Genomic DNA, 18,409 nt, shown 5'->3' with positions numbered 1-18,409 from the left:
CAAGTGCGCTTGGTATGACAACCGCTCCCCGGGGCACTCATTTGGGTTTGGTGGTGTCTGTCCTGCATACACGTGTAACAATATAGCTTATTCTTGGTTGTCGGCTCATCCACTTACTCTTTTGCGGGTTCATTCATTTGGGAAGGACCTGCAGATGCCTAGTGGTGTTAAGCCTGAGCACAGGTCAGCTTGTCTGGAGATGAAGAGGACCTGGCCCTGTACGTAGCCACTCTCATCTGCTCTGCGTTTAAAGAGCTGTGTGTTTGTGTACATAGGTACACAGGTGACCCTGGACATCTCAGGACATATCTTTCTTGTCTGCTTTCACGTTTGAGTCCCATAGCTGCCCTGTGAAGCCACAGGATCACCTGCTGGGCTTGGCTTTACCTGTTTTATAGATTGTGAAATTCACATACTGACTTATCCAACATCATAAAGCCAGCAATAGCTCGGGAGGAGCCCAGACTCAAACCCAGGTCCTTTGCCCTAAAATACAATGTTTTCCCATTGCCTTTAACAGACTAGGGGATAGAGGGCAACAAGAATCCTCACTGTCAGACAGTTTGCCGTCTCTGCTCCTGCCTAGAGCAGGCTGAGGCCCCACTTCACCAGGCAGTCCCCAGGGTGTCTGTATGGGCAGGACCATCAGGCCTGCTGGGGCAGAAAGGAAACAGCAGGTGCACTCACTTGGCTCGTGTCTATGGAACACATTGTAGATGCCAGTGTATTCTGCACCTGGGTTACAACAGTGACGACGAAGATCCTGTCTTGGTGAGGCTTTTGGTCAGGGGAACGCTGGAAATTAGAGGTCCTGAGCCATCCAGGCTGGGCTCACAACTGTCCATTTCATACCAGCCTTGCTAAGCACATAGAAGTTTAGCCCCTAGGGGCCTGCCACATCGGAAGATTCGGGCCACGAGGGTGACTCATTGCCTCCTGGGCAGGAAGAGGAGTAGGACTCTTCTGAGCAGATTAGGATCCTCAACTGGAGAGAACACAAAGCTTTGAGCTTTTAAATATTGATCTAGAGTTTCACCCTAACTTTGGTCTCTAGGCCATTTTGTGGGACAGACTGTGGCCTTTTGGGGCCCCATTGCCTTGTTAATAAATTTATAAAATGTCTTTCCTTTTCCCTTTTGGCCACTTGGTCTTTGTACTCCTAGGACAAGGATTTGCCAAGCAGGGTGGGGGCTGGAAGCAGGGAGGTGTGCAAGTGGCCAGGGTTCCAGAGTTGGGAAACGTATGGGCTCTGTGAAGCTCTGCTTCTGGCCATCATCACAGCCCACAGAGTGGGTGGGGGGGGGGGGGGCAGCGCTGCAGGGGGAAAGTGGGAAGGGAAACACCCTCTGGCCGATGTTCCGTGGTCTGCACATCCCCTGGCACCCCTGAAATTGTCACAGGAGGAAGGCACCAACCTAGGACCCCATGAGTGGCCCCTTGCTTCTCAGACTGCCCTGGTCTGTGCACCCAGACCCAGTGTGACATAGTCCTTCGCCCTGAGAGGTGTGTGTTCTCCTCACAGTAAGCACATGGCTCCTTGTGTTTGGTGGTGATACAATCGGGAACCTCTCTGGCCTTCTGTTTACAGGGAAGGCAGATGCTTCCTCCTGACTTGGGCTGTCTTTAGACAGGAGGCAGTGTCCTTGGCCAGGAAAAAGTTCTCTGGCGGGTCCTCAGGACCTTTCACCCTTAGGATCTAAGACCCTCTCCTTCCCATTAGCATGCTTTTCAGTCTGTGCCTCATAAATACTTAAAAGTCAGAGAACAAGGTATCCCCCAGGATGCCGGCCAGCAAGACAGTCCTCCCATCTCTCACCTGTCTTATAGCCTCTCACCCATGGCTGTGCCGGGCCCCACGCAGAGATGCCATCTCTAATATGGCTCATGACAAGCTGTGACCAAATGCTTGGTACAGATGCAGTTGTCGATAATACCAAGTGACACGTGTCTGGGGAGGCATGTGGCTGCTGTGTGATCCACACCCAACCATTCAGCCTTAGGCTCTGATGGGAAGAGCATTGGGCCTGGGGCCAGGAAATCTGGGTTTCAGCCCTGGTCTTTTCGACTCTTGGGTAAGTCATTCCCCTCTTCTGAGCCTCTGCTTTATCTGTAAAATGAGGTTAAGGATCCTTGCTCTGCTTACCTTCTGCGGTGGTTTTGAGGCTCAGATGGAATAATGGGAGTGAAGGCATTATACAGAAGCACGATGCATACATAGACACTCATCCAGCCTTCTCAAAGACAGATCTTACCAGGGTAGAGACCTAAGCTTAGAGCCAGGCCTGGGGCTTGCTTCCACATTGCATGACCCAGTCTGGCCCCTGCTTCTCCATCCTGCTTGCTATCCAGGGCTGTTGGGGCCTCACAGGTGAGGGACAGCACCAAAGCTCTGGTTCTGGGCAGGATTTACTGCTGGGGAACAGAGGGAAACCTGGCAAGCCTCGATCTCTGGCCTCAAGGTCTTGTCCTGTAGGGAAGGAAGGCAGACGTAGGAGGGCAGCTGTGCAACCTGTCAGATGCTCAGTGGAAGGACACAGGCTTGGTGCTGAGTCCTAAAGAAGAAAGTGAGGCTGCCAATGACCACTTGGGGGGATAGCCTGGAGGAGGCACTCAGTGCCAGCTTCAGGAAGCAGGGCATTTGCAGGGCCAGGAAGGACCAACCAAGAGCTGCTGCCTCCTTCCAGGCAGAGGATGCTAGAGAAGTTGGACAGTGCCTCCTGTCCTGTCCCTTGGCCTTCACCATGCCTGCAGACATTGAGCAATACCATAAGCACCCTGTCTGCAGGGTGGTTGACTTCCGTTCCCAGAGAACACTGGACTCCCCTGGATTCTTCACCCTGTTCCAGTGTAACCTGTGATCCTGGGTCCTTTTGCCCTTGGTATGGCTTCCCAGGCCATTGCCCAGCCTGGGCCGTCCCTTGGGGCCCTCCACCAGGCGGGCACAGTCACAGCCATCAGTGAGGCTGACATGTACGGCGTATCATAATTAGAGAATCTCCAAGCTGGAGCTACCCTTAGAAGCTATCTCCTCCAGCCAGCACTCCGCCTCCCCACCTGTCTCATATGCGAATTAACTGTTGGTTCCTGCATCTCTGCTCAGAGGCCCGTGTCCCAGGCCCCTTCCTCCCATGACCATTCTAATCACCGGGTCCACTCTTTCTGAAATTCCCACTGGCAGACCTTTCAGGCCATACAGAGTAAGCTTATCTCGTTCTTGTTGTAAGCCAGGCTGAATAAGCATTATGTTCCAAAGCCTGTTAATTCCCGAGGCCGTGGAAGGGTGCCTTGTTCCCATCTGGGGCCGACAGTGGTTCCCAGGCTCTTCCAATAGGCTGGGCTGCTGGGGGGAGTGCTCTGGACAAGCACTGCATGCCGCCGCTCTTAAGTGTTACCTCTGAGACGAACCTTTGGTCCGTGGGCTCCTGAGGCTCCTTGCAGAGAAGCCTTGGACTCACTGTCTCCAATCTGTAGGGTCTGAGTTGGGCAGGGGATTGAGTGGGGTGTGCGACAGGAAGCCTGGGTCCTTTACCCTAGGTTCCTTAACATGCAGGTGCATCTGTTTCTGCACACACTCATCCCCTCATCCTGGTCTCTGCGTCCTGCCAGGACTCTGGTAGGTCTGCGTAGACCTCTCACCTCCGTTCATTCCCTGAACCTGAGACACAGGTGGACTAGCTAACAGGTCACTTAGCTAAAGCTGCCTGAGCTGGGCTCTGGGCGGGTGCGTGTGTGTGGAAGGGTTGGCACCCGCTCTCACTCCTGCTTTCTGCTGGCCTCTGGGATGGTGCCGGCTCTTTCCTGCAGTCTTCATGGGGTGCTCACTGTCCCCAGATCCCACTGGCGTGGGGCTTCTGAGAGTGGGGTCATTGCCGGGGGCGGACCTGGAGCTGACACCTCTTCTCTGGACAGATGGGCCCCCATTCCCAGTGCTCCCCTGCTGGGGAGGGGAAGAACAGCTTTTCCCAGCCGGGGATCACCTGCCCTTCCAGCCTCTTTTTTCTTTTTTGGACCCTTCATTGGTGAAGACTCTGCTGGCCCAAAGAGAGCCCCCGCGACCTGACTCCAGGCCTGGCACCCTCCCACCCTTCCCCTGACCCCTCCTGTAGTGTCTTCCCTTGGCTCCCCCTTCCTTCCTCTTCTCTCTCTGCACTCTTTCTACCTCCTTCCTCTTACTGTGCTTCTGACTTCCCCCTGAACCTGTTCCTCGGCCTTCCTCTGCTTTCTCTTCCCTCCCTTGGTGCCAGGCTGTGGCTTAGGGTCCCGGCTGCTCCCCCCCACTCTTCTGCTGTGGTTGACGACGCGTGTAGAGCTCAGCCGTACTGCCCGAGGGGCCCGTGCCCTCAGAGCCACAGGGGAATCGGTTTACCTCCCCTACAGGAACCTTCAGGAGCCCACGGGATGCCACATGCCCCCCTCTGCCTTTGCTTCCTGGGTGCAGGGGTGCGGGCAGAGCCTGTCCTGGGAGGAGCCGCAGGATGCCAGGATATTGCTGGAAGCTGTCCTTTTCCTGAAAGACCAGGGCCACCCCACTAGACACCTGTCTCTTGTTCTCAGCTCACAGGAAGGAAGGCTGAGGCTCAGAGAAGAGAGATTTGCCCACAGCCACATAATGAGATTAGGATCCAGCTCCTCTGCCCCAGGGTGTAGGACTTCCTGAGGCCTTAGGCTATCTGGGTCTGATGGCTTGGTGCAGGTGTCCAAAGGGCCCTAAGCCTCAACTTCCTAAGACCCTAGTGTTCTGTTCCCTCTGTAGGGGTGGCCACCTAACATGTTGGGGGTAATGTGTCCCTTCGGGGGGACAGCCCAAGGCCCTGGGGCACTGGGCTGCAGTTTTGTATAGATAGCGTGCTTTCTGGCCACGTGGAGCTTGCTGATCCTGGAGTCATAGGATAGCAGTGCTGGAGCAGAGAGGTGGGGCAGGAGCAGGAGACTTTGCCTGCTTGTCCCTGATTTGCTGTGTGTCCTCTGAAATCATAATTTGGGGCCCCAGTGTCCCCATCTGTGAGGCCCTGACCCCTCCGTAGCACAGATTGATACTAGCTACTCTAGGGTGAAGGATCACTGCAGTCCCCAGTGGCAGCCTTGCATCCTCCATGTTAGGAAGGGTAGAAGGAAGGTTCCTGTAGGGGTGGTGCTACTCCCCTGGGACTCTGGGAGGTGTATGGCCACCGGAAGGGAGCCCTGGGACAGACCCCGTCATTTAGCTCAGAGCCCAGGGCGGGCATGGAGAGTGATGTGTCACAACTTGGGCTCTGAGCAGGAAGTCGTCCCAGAGCAGGGGATGCAGGGCTTCTGGCCCTCCCCAGACATCTCCCTCCCAGAAATGCGGAGATGTGGGGTGGGTCAAGCCTGCAGCCCCACTATGATCCCCTGTACGACTGGGATTCCCAAGGTGCCCATCTCCCTCAGACACAGAGGCCTGGGCTCCTCTTCCCATCACCTGACTGCCCTGCCTCCCAGCTCTGGGGAGGGTTGGAGCCCTCTTGGGGGCAGGAGGGATGGATCCAACTGAGGAAGGGAAGAGGGCACCTGGGCACGCGTGGTCCCCAGAAAGTGGTCCCGGGGGGGAACCCCCGCCCGCAGACACCCCTCCCTATGAAGGATGTAAAAAAAAAACCTTGTTCTACCTTTTTGTCTCCCCTCCCCCTCTGCCCGCCCCATGGCCCCCCCAGACTGCCTGCGCGTCGGCTGCGCACCCAGTAAGTGGCTTCCCTCTTCTTCTGCAGAGCCCCCAGGGTCCTGGGATGCTGGGCATTGGGATCTGGGGAGGGACAGTGGGGGAGGACAGCCTTCCTCACTAGCCTGTGTGGGGATTGGGCAGTGGGTGTGGGGAGGGGAGCAGGCATGAGGGCGGTGGGGGTGGGGTGGCTGTGGAGGGCAGAACCAATGAGGCTGAACCAGGAAGGGCTGGTGGAGGGCCCTGGGTCAGCACGCTCACTAGCTCTGAGAAGGCCAGGAAACCTTGTCATCTCAAGTCCCCAAGAAGGTGGGGCAAAGACTTGGTGGGGGGGACAAAGACTTGGTGGCACCCGCAGCAGGACAGCCCCCCACCCTATGGCCAGAAGAAGCCAGAGAGGCGCTGGGAAGTTCCACTGCATCTTCAGAGGTGGCCACAAGGGGGAGGGCGAGGCCCGCAAAGAAGAAGATGAGGGTCAGGGCTTCAAAGTTCAGCCCTCCACAGCTCCTGTGTCAGGCAGGGGCTGAGTTTCTGCCATGTGGGGGTGCATTGAGAGGGGGTGCATTGAGAGGCTCTCAGCTGGGTGAGACGGAGAGCAGGTGTGGACATTTCTGAGCATCCGGGTGTGCTGGGCTCAATGTTCTGTCTTCGGGAGAGTGTTTCTGCGTGGTGTGCCCTGATGTCATGCAAGAGAGCACTGGGAACATGGCAGACACAGGCCGAGGGGCTGTGTGTGTGTGTGCACGTGCACGCTCAGCGTGGTTGTGTGTGTGTTTGGTACCTGTGTGCCCATGCGTGGTGAACCCTGTCCCTGCTAGCCTGAGCACTGGGGGTCTGGGTGGTGATCTGGGAGTGCAGCACAGTTTCATATCATCCTAAAGAAAAAGATATTTTGTTCTAGACTTGGGGTCAGATAATTCTGATCTTGAATAAATGGTCATAATTGCTAAGAAACGTTCCTCTCTCTGGCCATGTTGGTTGTGCTGCGTGTGTGGTTGCACATCCAGGGGTGTGGAGTTGACCAATTGTGTACAGAGAGGTCACATGGGGACCCTCTGTAGATGGGGGAGCTGTGTGTCTATGTGAAGGTCTCACCGCCAGCAACGGAGCTGGGAGTACACAATACAAGTGGGAGCATGGTAATGCTCTGTATTTTTGAAAATTATAGGTCTATGACTATATGCTGGGAATTTCACTGCTGGCTACACACACTGACATTGAACTTCCTTAGAAGACTTGGAAAGAAAATGTTGGTTGTAGGTATGGGTGTCTGTGTGCAAGGCCTCAGGGCACAACTCTGGAGGCACCATTCTCATCAAATTCTAATCCAATGATGCCCTTGGAAATTGCCCAAAATGGCAGCACTGAGTGTTATCTGGATTTATGACTGGGTGTGTAAAAATAGCATGAGTGTGTGTATTTGTGTGTGTGTGTGTGTGTGTGTGGGTGGGTGTGTGGCACAGCTGAATACGTGCCATAGGTTGAATGTGTGGACCTGGGCGCACATGTGTGTATGCGGGGGGTGGGCAGAAGACTCTGTGCTTGGGGGGGCCCACGGAGCCATATGCAAGTGCGTGTGAGGGCCGTGCTCACTCCCCCATTGGTGCCACAGGTAAAGGCCCTGAGACGCTCTTTGCGGGGCACAAGCTCAATGATAACGAGTGGCACACGGTGAGGGTGGTGCGGCGTGGCAAGAGCTTGCAGCTGTCTGTGGACAACGTCACCGTGGAAGGTAAGTGGTCTGAGACCAGGGAGTGGATACATTTCTAGCGATCTGTGGGTGGCCCTGTTCTTGGTGACAGCTGCCTGGGTCTCCACTCCTAGGGACCACATTCTGGCGAGCTACCATGGTAATCTCTCCCTGAGGGTGGTATAGTATGGGGGGGCCCCCTGACCATGGGGGACTGTTTTAGCTCCTTGCAGGTGGCATGGCCCCGGATGGCTGTGAGCACTAGGCCACTGAGTTGTCTGGCTCCTCCTGGGCCCTGTTGCCAGCAACCCCCCCTCCCCCACCACCACTGAGGCTCTTATGTGGAGCCGAGGCTCCTGGCACCCAAGGCCCAGCCCCGGAAATGATCCCCCAGTCTGCCTGCCTCATCTCTGTCTCTGGTCCTGAGCAGGACAGATGGCAGGAGCCCACACGCGGCTGGAGTTCCACAACATTGAAACAGGCATCATGACAGAGCGGCGCTTCATCTCTGTGGTCCCCTCCAACTTCATCGGGCACCTGAGCGGGCTGGTGTTCAACGGCCAGCCCTACATGGACCAGTGCAAGGATGGCGACATCACCTACTGCGAGCTTAATGCTCGCTTTGGCCTGCGGGCCATCGTGGCCGATCCTGTCACCTTCAAGAGTCGCAGCAGCTACCTGGCTCTCGCCACGCTCCAAGCTTATGCTTCCATGCACCTATTCTTCCAGTTCAAGACCACAGCCCCCGATGGGCTTCTCCTGTTCAACTCGGGCAATGGCAATGACTTCATTGTCATCGAGCTGGTCAAGGGGTGAGGTGCTGGGCGCGGCACCACTGGCGAGGAAGGGATTCCCCTTCCTGGGCTGCCCAGAATCTGGCCCCCAGCTGCTGGCTGAGACATCCAGTCCCCTGAACCCATAGCTCAGGGCTCAAGTCCCCAGCCACCTGCCAAGATGGAAAAGCAGCACCCCCTTCCTCCACTCTGGCTACTCCCCAGTTACTGCCTCACCAGGATTTTCCCAGTTGTGTCTGTTCTTCATTCACTGTCCTGGCTCAGGCAGGTCCTCTCTGTAGGCAGAATGCAGGGCCCCTGCCCCTGTGGCCTCTCTTGTCTGAGGACCCCCTCCCAGAGCATCTCTGTCCCACCCCTGGAGGTCCCTGTTGTCTCCACGAATCTCTCCCCCCACCAGCTCCCCTTCTGAGCCTGAATCTCTCCCCCCACCAGCTCCCCTTCTGAGCCTGTAACAGGATCCGGCTCCTCTGTGGCTCTCCATCCCCATGTTCTCCGCATGATCGGACCTCACACCAGCAACCTCTTGCCCTTGGGCTGGGTCCTTCTGCTCCTGGGTCTCCCTCTCTATCCTGTGGTACCTAGGGTCCCCTCAAGCCATAGCTCCTCTTTACTCTGCCTTCCCAGCACTGCCCCTGCCTTGACCGGTGTCTCCTCCCTACCATGGGGCAGGTACATCCACTACGTGTTTGACCTGGGGAATGGCCCATCCTTGATGAAGGGGAACTCAGACAAACCGGTCAATGACAACCAGTGGCACAACGTGGTGGTGTCCAGGGACCCAGGCAATGTGCACACTCTCAAGATCGACTCCCGCACGGTCACACAGCACTCCAATGGCGCCCGAAACCTCGATCTCAAAGGTGGGGCCTGGGGCCTGTGGAGGAGGCCTGGCCCTAACTCAGACACCTCTCGGCCTCAGCGAGCTGCCTCCCATCCCTGACCAGTGTGCTCTTTCAGTTGGGTGGTCCTCTCTCTCCCCCGCCCACAGTCTCCACCTCTTTCCCCTTCTCTGCTGTGTCCAGCCTGATGTTTTCGGTTCAGTTCTCCAGGAGGCTGCCCTCAACACTAAAGCCTGGCCACAGGATATGCCTTGTGGGAGGAGCTTAGCGGCCTCGCTCTAGAGCTAGCAGTAGGTGGTCCAGGGCTTCTGAAGGCCTTTTGGCCTCCCAGCTTGAGCAGTCTGCCTTGGTTGAGGGCTGGAAAGGGATTGGGGAGCCTAGCGCCCTGGCAGGTGCCTCCTCCAGATGGGATAGGAGGGAGCAGTTGATAAAGGGACGATGGAGTAGTAGTTGTGGGGTGCCTGCCTGCTGCCCTTGTCATATACACTGGGCACTGGCTAGGCTAGCTCAGGCGACTCTTGGATTCAGGCTTCCCTTGTAGGCTTTGTGTCATACCAGAGTCACGCATTCCCCGGGCCTCTTGGGTAGCCATGGAAGTAGTCCTTGCCTGCCTGCAGAATGGGTGCCTGAGAGAGCAGGGAAGAAGGAGGAGCCTCCAGGCCCAGGACTTGGAACAAAAATGAAGATGAGGCCTGAGGCTTCTCGAGGCCACTGGGGCAACATGAGCCACCTCTTTCACAGGCTCTGAATAGCCCTCAGCCCCTGGGGACCCCTTTGTGTCAGTGTGATTCGGACTGTGTGGGCTAGGGGAGGGTCCTCAGAGACCAGGGAATTCACCCACCCCCCCTTGGAGAGGAGAAAATGGGAGCTTCAGAGGCTAGATAGCTTGCCTTAGGTCACCAAGTGAACCCGACTCAGAGTTGGAGCTGGAAGCCTGGTCAGGTACTGGCAGAGTGCTGCCAATCCTCCAGGCCCCGGAAGGGGGCGATGTGTCACAGATAATCCATAGTGGCGGCAAACCCCAGGGTGGCTTGGGCGAGCTAGTCTTGTGTTGCAAGGAGCTGGTGGCCAAGACTGTCTTGCTGAAGCTTTGCTATGGGCTGGCCGAGACTTCCAGGGAGTTGGGTGTGATATGGCCAGGCAGCAGTGCCTGGGATCAGGTGTCCCTGAGGAGAACTTCCTGGAGTCACTCAGAGTCCCTAGGCCCAGCGCCGGTTGTGGGGGAGAGGGAGACAGGGTCAGAGCACTGAGCTGGCTGAGAGAGGCTTGAAGGAGCGGTGGGAACAGAGAAGCAAGGGAGTGGGAGTGGTGCAGATGGGGCCTCATGTCTCTGAAAGGCCCTGATTACAGGCCGGAACTGGAATCAGATGTGTGGGAGAGAGCATGGAGCCCGTTCTTCCAGCTGCTCCCCCCCCCCCCCACCAACCCCGCCCTGGGCATCTGGGCTTCTCTTGGGGTGGGGGAGCAGACAGATGGCAAAGTGGAGAAGGAAGAAGGAAGAGGTGGGGGTGGGTCGTGGGATCTCCAAACAGAAACTGGAGTCTGGGAGGGAGGGGATGCTGCGGGCTGGGAGGATTTGTCAACCAGATGCTGGTGTCCCAGGAGGGGGACGGGGACACCAGCGAGCCTAGGTTTTGACCTCTCTTCTTTTGCAGGGGAATTGTACATTGGTGGTCTGAGCAAGAACATGTTCAGCAACCTGCCCAAGCTGGTGGCCTCCCGGGATGGCTTTCAGGGCTGCCTGGCCTCGGTGGACCTCAATGGACGCCTCCCAGACCTCATCGCTGACGCCCTGCACCGCATCGGGCAGGTGGAGAGGGGCTGTGATGGTGAGTGTAGGGTGGAGGCGTTAGGTGTGATTCTGCAGGCTGCAGGAGGGCCAGCTGCCCAGGTGCACTGGGGCAGCCAAAGTGCTCCCATAGCTCCGGGGCAGGGCTGCAGGGGCTGAGGGGTCTCTTGCCCTTCCTATTGCCTCTTACCTCCACCCCTTATCACAGGTCAAGCCCAAACCTAGCAGTCCCCGAGGTTCCTTCCCCTTGCCCCCATTCCTTGTCAGGTTTTGGCCCTTTTAGGCCTGGCAGGGCTGAGAGCCGGACCTCTGGCCTGGCTCTGAAGCTTTCACACCTCCTGGGGAGGGAGGGGTCTTGACTGAGTGGGGGGTGTTCCTTCCTCCTGCTTCTTCCAGGCCCCAGCACCACCTGCACCGAAGAGTCCTGTGCCAACCAGGGCGTCTGTTTGCAACAGTGGGATGGCTTCACCTGTGACTGCACCATGACTTCCTACGGAGGCCCTGTCTGCAACGACCGTGAGTGCCCGGGGAGCTTCTGGCCCAGGCCCATCTGCAGGGACCATCAGGGAGGGAGGAAGGGTCTCTGAGAGCCATTCTGCTTCCTTCTTAGCCCTTCCTGTTGAGAGCCCAAGGGGAGCTGCTGGGTGCCTGTCCACTCTTGGAGACTTTTCTGTTGGGCCTGTACAGGATTGCTGCTGCTGAATCTTGGGGGCAATCTGTTGCCAGGTGGCCTCCCCTCCTCATTCTGAGCTGGTTGGACACCACTCCCTTCACCTATGACCAAAGGTGTCAGGCTCCATTCCTCCTGGGAGATTTTGGTGACAGTCTTACATGCTTTATTTGTAGCTCATGCATACATGCTATTGCGTGGGACAGTGGGCGGGGGCAGGTGTTCACCAGTACCCCTTTTCCTCTGGTGCCCTCAGAAGCTTGCAGTGGAAGTCTCTGATTTCCTGACCTGGGTAGGCCCGCTCCCAGGGGGGCAGGCTCAGGAGGTTCCCTGGAGGCCAGGCCCAGCTGGCTTCCCTAGACTCTGGCTGTGCAGGCTCCCACCCCTGTCCCGAGGGAATCTCAGCTACAGGTTGTCTCTTGGAGTCACAAGGACACTCCTTAATGTCCTTGCCTGGTTTTTCTCCTCACCTGGGCATCTGTCTGCCAACTTGCATATTATTTAAGGCCCCTCCTTAGAGAGGGCAGGGTGGACAGCAGTTTCTAGTCCCTTGTGGTTGGTACCCAGCAGCTGGTTAGAGCCTGGGGCAGGGAAGCTTCTATCTGAGGGGGGCAGTGGCTGGGAGAGGGGACAGCCTTCTCAGGCATCACCTGATGATCTTCCCAGGGGTAGGCCTGTTGAGAGACCAGGGATGTGACAAGTCAGTGGCCTGGGAAAAGATACACACATACACACACACACACACACATTATGCAGCACTGAGCTTCTTCATTTTACAAACTTGGAAACTGAGGCCTGGAGGGGTCAGTGGATTTCTGGGGGGTAGTTAATAGTCGATCTAGGCTAAAAACAGGTCACGATGCCTTTGCCTCCATGCCAGGCCTTGGAGCCTTAGTCATCTGAGCCTGAGTCCTGACTTTCTTACAGGATAAACCTACCTGTTTCAGGGCTTGGGCTCTTGGGCAGATGTTGGGTTTTCCTTCTCTGGAAGTATGTCCTGTCGCCCTCAGTGTTGTCCTGGTTCTCAGGCATGGCCCAGCCTTGAGTACCTCCACATCCCCGTCCTGTCTCCAGGATTTTCTGTCTGATCTGCTGCCCTCTGTTCCTTCTGAAGCCCCCAGGTGTGGCCAGATCAGGGACACCCTGGCTGCTGGGGAATAAAGACAGGGCTGGGCCTCTATCTCTCCAGCTCACTCTCTGTATACAGGAGATCTGGAGATGGTGGTCACTTTACTGCTTCATAGTAGCAACACCTGCTGATTGTTTCATGTTTGGCAGCTCACAAGGCACTTTTAATTTGTTCCTCAAAGAAGGCAGGGGGATGGAGACCGACGATCCTGTTTAAATAATGAGGACACCAAAGCTGTTTCCATGCCCTAAGTCCTAGGATGCTGGGGGCAGAGTGCAGCTAGGACCTAGGAGCTCCTGCCTCTGTTACCTCCCGCTGCTCCTTTAGTCCCGGGTGCTGGTGGTGCTAATAGTGGGCATTTCGTGCCTGGAGGGCAAGGGATCAAGGTCAAGAAATGCCACTGCCCATGGTCACTACTGCACTCCCACACACTGGAGCCTTCTGGAGGCGGGCATAGTGATTGATGGGGGTTTAAGGGAGTCACGCCATCTTTTTTAGCAGGGGTGGGAAGAGAGGTGGTAACAGCTTCTCCAGGTTCCAGGCAGGTGGGAGGCAGGGATAATTGAGGCTGGGGAGCAGAGCACATCTTGGCAAGAATCATCATCCCCGAGCACTGGTCTGTGTGTCTGGTGGCCTGAGCAGAGCCACGCAGGTAAAGACAAGGTGGGTGCAGCCTGGCAGCTGTTGGGATTCTTCCTGCTGCTTCTCCAAATACCAGCCCTGGGGGACCTTCTGAGATCTCTGCCAGTGAAGGGCAGGCAGGAACCCTGGGGTTGGGGGTTCTGCCATTGCTTCCCAAACCCTAATTCCCTCTTCTCTGGGAGTCGTGCCTCCTAGTTCTCCACGCTTGGCTGTTTCGTGTTCATGCTGCCTCTCTCTGGCTGATCTCATCGAGGCCCTGGCGAGGCACAAGATCAAGCAGGAACCTGGCCAAGAGGCCTGTTCAGTTCACTCTGCCCCTGAGTGTGAAGGCTCTGAGAAGGCCGCTGGTCACGAAGAAGACAGGGAGGAGGGTTGGGGTTGTCTTGTGGGGGAGAGACTGGGATAGGGAGAGGTCTGACCTTCATTCCCAATTTGTGGACTCAGTTTCTCCATCTATGACATGGGGTGTGAAGAACCTCTGTGTCCCTTTACAGCTCTGTAGTCTGCACTGGGAAGGCAAGAGAGATCACAGGAGGGAACCCATCTCTGCCAAGAAAGAGAAATAGAGAGAGAGAGAGAGAGAGAGAGAGAGAGAGAGAAAGAGAGAGGAAGGAAACTCCCTGCCATGGCACTTGGGTTCAGGACCCAGGCACTCCCATCAGGCCTGCTATGGAGTGGGGGGGTGAGTCCTGTCTTCCAGAGGCCCCCCCCCCCACAGGCAGCAGTTCTTCACCATGTCTTACCCTGTTTCTCATCCACTTGCTCTGTCCCTCTCTGCAGCTTCTATTAACTCTCACACCTCTCTCTCTTTTTGTACCTTCTGTCTCCCCTCCTCGCTCCCCAGTGCCACCCTCTGCAACTCTCCACTTCCCACTCACTAATATTGATTGCCCTCTAGGCGGTTTCCCTTCCTCTTCTCTCACAGCACCAGCTCCTCCCTCCCTCCCTCTGGGACCGTACATTTTCTGCCTGCCCAGAGCTGTGTCAGTCTCTATTCCAGAGCCAGGGGCAGCTAAGAACGGGACAGAGGGGCAGGAGGACAAGGCTTGGGTGGGGTGGAGTGGGGGTGGGGGGTGGGGGGCTTTGCAGGCTGCCCTCTCTCCTCTCTCCCAGAGCCCCGTAGCACCTTGTAGCTTTCTCTTATGAAGGGCCTGGGGCCAATGGGGGTGGGGAGGTGGTCCTGACTGCATTTGAGAGTGGCCTGCAGCACATGTGCAGCTCTTGGTAACAGGTTTTGCTCCAAGATGGAATTTGGAATCAATAGGCAGGAGCGAGCCCTCTCCTGCCTGGGTGCCCCACACTCCCTCCCCTTTCTCATGTCACCTCCGCCTTCCTTTTGCCCTTCCTTTTGGCCTTTCTTCACCACCTCTCCTCCCCACCCTACTATACTGTTTCTTTGGCTCCTTCCAGTTCCATCTCCACCTCCCTTCCTATCCTTTTTCTGCCCTCTGGCTCCCCCCACACATCTCTTTCCTGGTCCTAACGGAACCCAGATTGATGTGGGTGCAGAGGTCACATCCAGATGAAGGCAAGGGAGCCTCTCTGCACTTATCTCTTGGGCTATGACAGGTGCTTCCCAGGGGATCTCCAAAACTCTGCTGGGGGTGGGGGTAGGGGGGTGGGGGTGGGAGAGGGACAGATCTCAGTGAAGGGGCACCTAGAAGGGCTTTCTCAGCTGAACATAAGTGACCCAGGAAGGGTTTTGTCCTACATGGGACACTCAGTGGACAGGTGTCCTGGAAACTCCGAGGAGGAGGAGGGAGAGGTTGAGGCTGGGGGAGGGGCAGGGGGAGTGGAGAGAGGGAGGATTGGAGAAGTTCAGGGGTGTGCAGGGGGGAGGGGAGCACCCTTTTGGGTAGGTGGTGAGAAGACTGTGTGTGTGTGTGACGTGACTCACTCTTGGGTACCTTTGAGGCTCTGGGTCATTGTTTTTGGAGGGTGAGCTGGGAGGAGGTGGCTGTGTGTATGTTGGCTGTTCATCCCCTGTGGCCAAACATGTATGTGTGCACGCTCATGTGCCTCTGTGCATGTTCACACCCCGTGCCCCTCCCCCGAGCTGCATGTGAGTCCGTGTGCCAGTGCCTGTGAGCACATGTGTGCATGTATGTGTCTGAGCCGACGTGTGCCTGCGCGCTCCCTGGCGCCTGTGTGGGCACGTGGGTGGCTCCATACCCGTCCACATCCTAGCGTGCACGTGTGTTCCGAGGGGTGCGTGCAGAGGTGGCCGCGGCCACATCCCTGCGCGCCGGACCCGAGAGCACTACTGGGGTGCGTCCAGGTGCGGGGGAAGGGAAGGTGGAGGAAGAGAGCTCGCCTCCCTCGCTCGCCTCGGTCGCGTTCAATTATTCAGCAGGGCCCCTTCTCCGGCGCGGGGGGCGGGGGGCGGGGGGCGGGGAGCGCGCGCGCCCGGGCGCGGGGGAGGGGCGGGCGCGCGCCGAGGAGAGGCGAGCGCAGAGCGGGCTAGCCAGGTGCCGCGCGGCAGAGCTGCCCAGCGCCGCCCGCAGCTCGGGAGCCGCTCGGGTCCCTACGCCCTGCACCCCCCTCCCGCGCTCCGTCTCCCCTCCCCTCTCCACTGCTCGCCTCTCCTCCCTCCCAGCTCCCTCCCTCCCTCTCCCTTCCAGCCCTCAGCCTCTGCAGCAACACTCCGCTGCCTCCATCTCTCCGCCGGAATCTCGCAGGCTCGCGCCTCTCCTCTGCTCAGCCCCGCTCCCCTCCCCTCCTCTCTCCTCTCCTCTCCTCTCCTCTCCTCTCCTCTCCTCTCCTCTCCTCTCCTCTCCTCTCCTCTCCTCTCCTCTCCTCTCCTCTCCTCTCCTGCCTTCATTCCTCCCTCACCCGGATTTGCTTCCCTCCTCCCTTCTCCTCCCCCCGGCGCCCCCCCCCCCCCCCGGCCGCTCCCTCCTCTCCCCGGGCCTCCGTCGGGCGGCAGCGGCAGCGGCGGCGCGGCCGGCCCTGGTCTCCGTCGGTCTCCCGCGTCTCCCCTCCGGGCCCCCTCCTCCCCCGGCTCGGTTTTTCCGCAGGATTTCCCCCCGCTCTGCCATCCCTGCCTGGCCCCGCGCCTCCCCTGCCTCTCCGCCCGGCACCATGCCCCCTCCCCCGGGCGCTCCCCCGGGTTTCTGACGGCCCCCTGCGCCGCTCCGACCCCGCCGAGATGCGGGCGGACCCTTAGCTCCTTGGGATGGACCCAGGCGTCCTGGATCTTGGCGTTGCCGCTGCGCGGACCTCGGATTCCCCGGCGGGATCCGGTTGATTTCGTTGGCTCCGGACCGAGGCTTGGGCTCTTGGTTTTCCTTCTCTTCACCCCCTACCCCCCTCCCGGGGCTCGGAGCCGGAGGGGGGCTTCGCGGGGCCGCGCCGCCCCGCGTCCCCGCCCCCGGCCATGGGGCTGTGAGGCGGCCGCCCCCGGGCCGAAATGCCCCCCGGGGGGAGCGGGCAGGGGGGGTGCCCGCGCCGCCCCCCCGCCCTGGCCGGGCCCCTGACGCCGCCGCCGCCACCTCTGCTGCCGCCGCCGCCGCCGCCGCCGCCGTTGCTCCTGCTGCTGCTGCTGCTGCTGCTGGGGGCGGCCGAGGGGGCCCGGGTCTCCTCCAGCCTCAGCACCACCCACCACGTCCACCACTTCCACAGCAAGCACGGCACCGTGCCCATCGCCATCAACCGCATGCCCTTCCTCACCCGCGGCGGGCACGGTAAGTGGCGCTGCCGCGGCCGGCCGGCCCCCTGCGCCCCCCCTTCCCGGGCCTCCCGTGCGCGCGGCCCCGGCCCCGGCCCCGCGGGCCGCACCCGGCTTGTGCGCGCCCGGCCGGCCCCTCGGCTTTGCGGCCCGCGCTCCCTCACCTGCCATCTCCTGCTCCCGTCTTCTCAGCCCCACCCTCGCTTCTCCCGCAGCCCCTTCCTTCACCGTCCTCGGCAGTCTGGCTCCATCACTCATTTCTTGCCTCTCCTTCACCTCCTTCTCCCCATCTCAGGGTTGTCATCACCTTCCTGTTTCCGCTCCCATCACCTCCCCATTCCGTCCTGTCATCCTCTGTCCAGCTCCCCTCTGCCCCGTGTCTCTTACTCACCTTCCTCATCTCCTTCATCTCTGCCACTTACCTCCACCTCTGCCTCTCCCTACCTTCCCGGCTGGTCTAGCATCTCTGTGCCTCCCACCCCTGCAGGGGTGCTCCCCTCTTCCCTTCTGTCCCCGCTGCCTGACATGTCCCATCTCTTCCTCTTTCACCTCTGGCCCTCCAGCAACCTTCCCTTCTTCCTTCTTCCTGCTCCTGTCTTTCCATCACCTCCCAAACAGGCAGCTCCCTCCACCGTCCCTCTCCCAGCCTCCTTTCTCCTTTGCATGCCCCTTAATCTCTGCGGGGCCTTCAACTCTGACCCCCAGCATCTCTCACCTCTGCAGCCCTATTGCTTGGAGCTTCCAAGCCCCCATCCCGGGCTCCCCATCACCTTTCAACTCAGGCTTCCTGTAATTTCCCAGCCCAACCTCCTCACCACCCCTCATCTCAATTTCTCCCTCACCTTCATCCCAATCTCCCTGTCACCAAATCACTTGTGGTGTCAGTCCTCTAGCATTTTCCACTTACTGTCACCTCTTGTCTCAGCCCCTCATAACCTTCCACCTCAAAACCTCCTTCACCTTCCCTCTCAGACCACATCATCTTCCATTTCCAACCTTCTATCACTTCTTGTTTCAGCCCCGGTATCACCTCCCGTCTCAGCCCCCTCATCACTTCATAGCTTCAGCCCCGAGGTTCTCTGCGTCATATTTCTACCTGTGTACCTGCCACCTGCCATCTCTGTACCCCTGGGTCTCTGTGGCCCATCGCTTCCTGTCAGTGCACCCCACAACTTCTAGTCTGTGCCATCTCCATCATCTCCGTGTCCAGCCGTCTTCCCATTTCACCTCATTTCCGTGCCAGACCCCCTCACTTCCCATCTCAGGCCCTCCTTCATTTCACATTCTCAGACCTCCTGTCACCTCCCATCCCAGAGGCCCATCACCCCCTGTTTTAGCCCACTCATCACTTCCCTTCCCTGTGCCTTGCCATCCCTGTCCATAGGGGACCCCCACCACCTCCATCTCTGTACCTCTCTCACCTTCCGCTTTGTCACCTCCATCACCTCCCATCTTTGTACCTCGTTTGCCTCCCAGACCTGTCCCTGCCATCACTGCCTGTCTTGACTCCCA

General features: G+C 58.5%; 1 protein-coding gene across 42 annotated transcripts in view; it reads left to right on the top strand.

The window, feature by feature from the left end:
* The window catches only part of NRXN2 (neurexin 2), a 107,102-nt gene that overhangs the window by 54,061 nt on the left and 34,632 nt on the right, over window positions 1-18,409 (top strand). For 14 of the 42 annotated variants that reach the window (XM_072758329.1, XM_072758332.1, XM_072758322.1 and 11 more), the window contains 6 exons: window positions 5,673-5,701; window positions 7,283-7,409; window positions 7,798-8,179; window positions 8,831-9,021; window positions 10,656-10,829; window positions 11,186-11,305. In XM_072758329.1, the coding sequence (XP_072614430.1) occupies window positions 5,673-5,701; window positions 7,283-7,409; window positions 7,798-8,179; window positions 8,831-9,021; window positions 10,656-10,829; window positions 11,186-11,305 (1,023 nt within the window). Of the gene's footprint in view, window positions 1-5,672; window positions 5,702-7,282; window positions 7,410-7,797; window positions 8,180-8,830; window positions 9,022-10,655; window positions 10,830-11,185; window positions 11,306-16,275; window positions 16,914-18,409 lie in introns of those variants that run through there. The other 28 variants (XM_072758355.1, XM_072758331.1, XM_072758341.1 and 25 more) reach the window with 3 other exon arrangements.

Source organism: Vulpes vulpes, chromosome 5 (genome assembly GCF_048418805.1).
Source record: "Vulpes vulpes isolate BD-2025 chromosome 5, VulVul3, whole genome shotgun sequence".
Classification (NCBI taxonomy): domain Eukaryota; kingdom Metazoa; phylum Chordata; class Mammalia; order Carnivora; family Canidae; genus Vulpes; species Vulpes vulpes.
The sequence above is the reverse complement of the archived record's forward strand: the minus strand, read 5'-3'. Positions and strand labels throughout refer to the sequence as shown.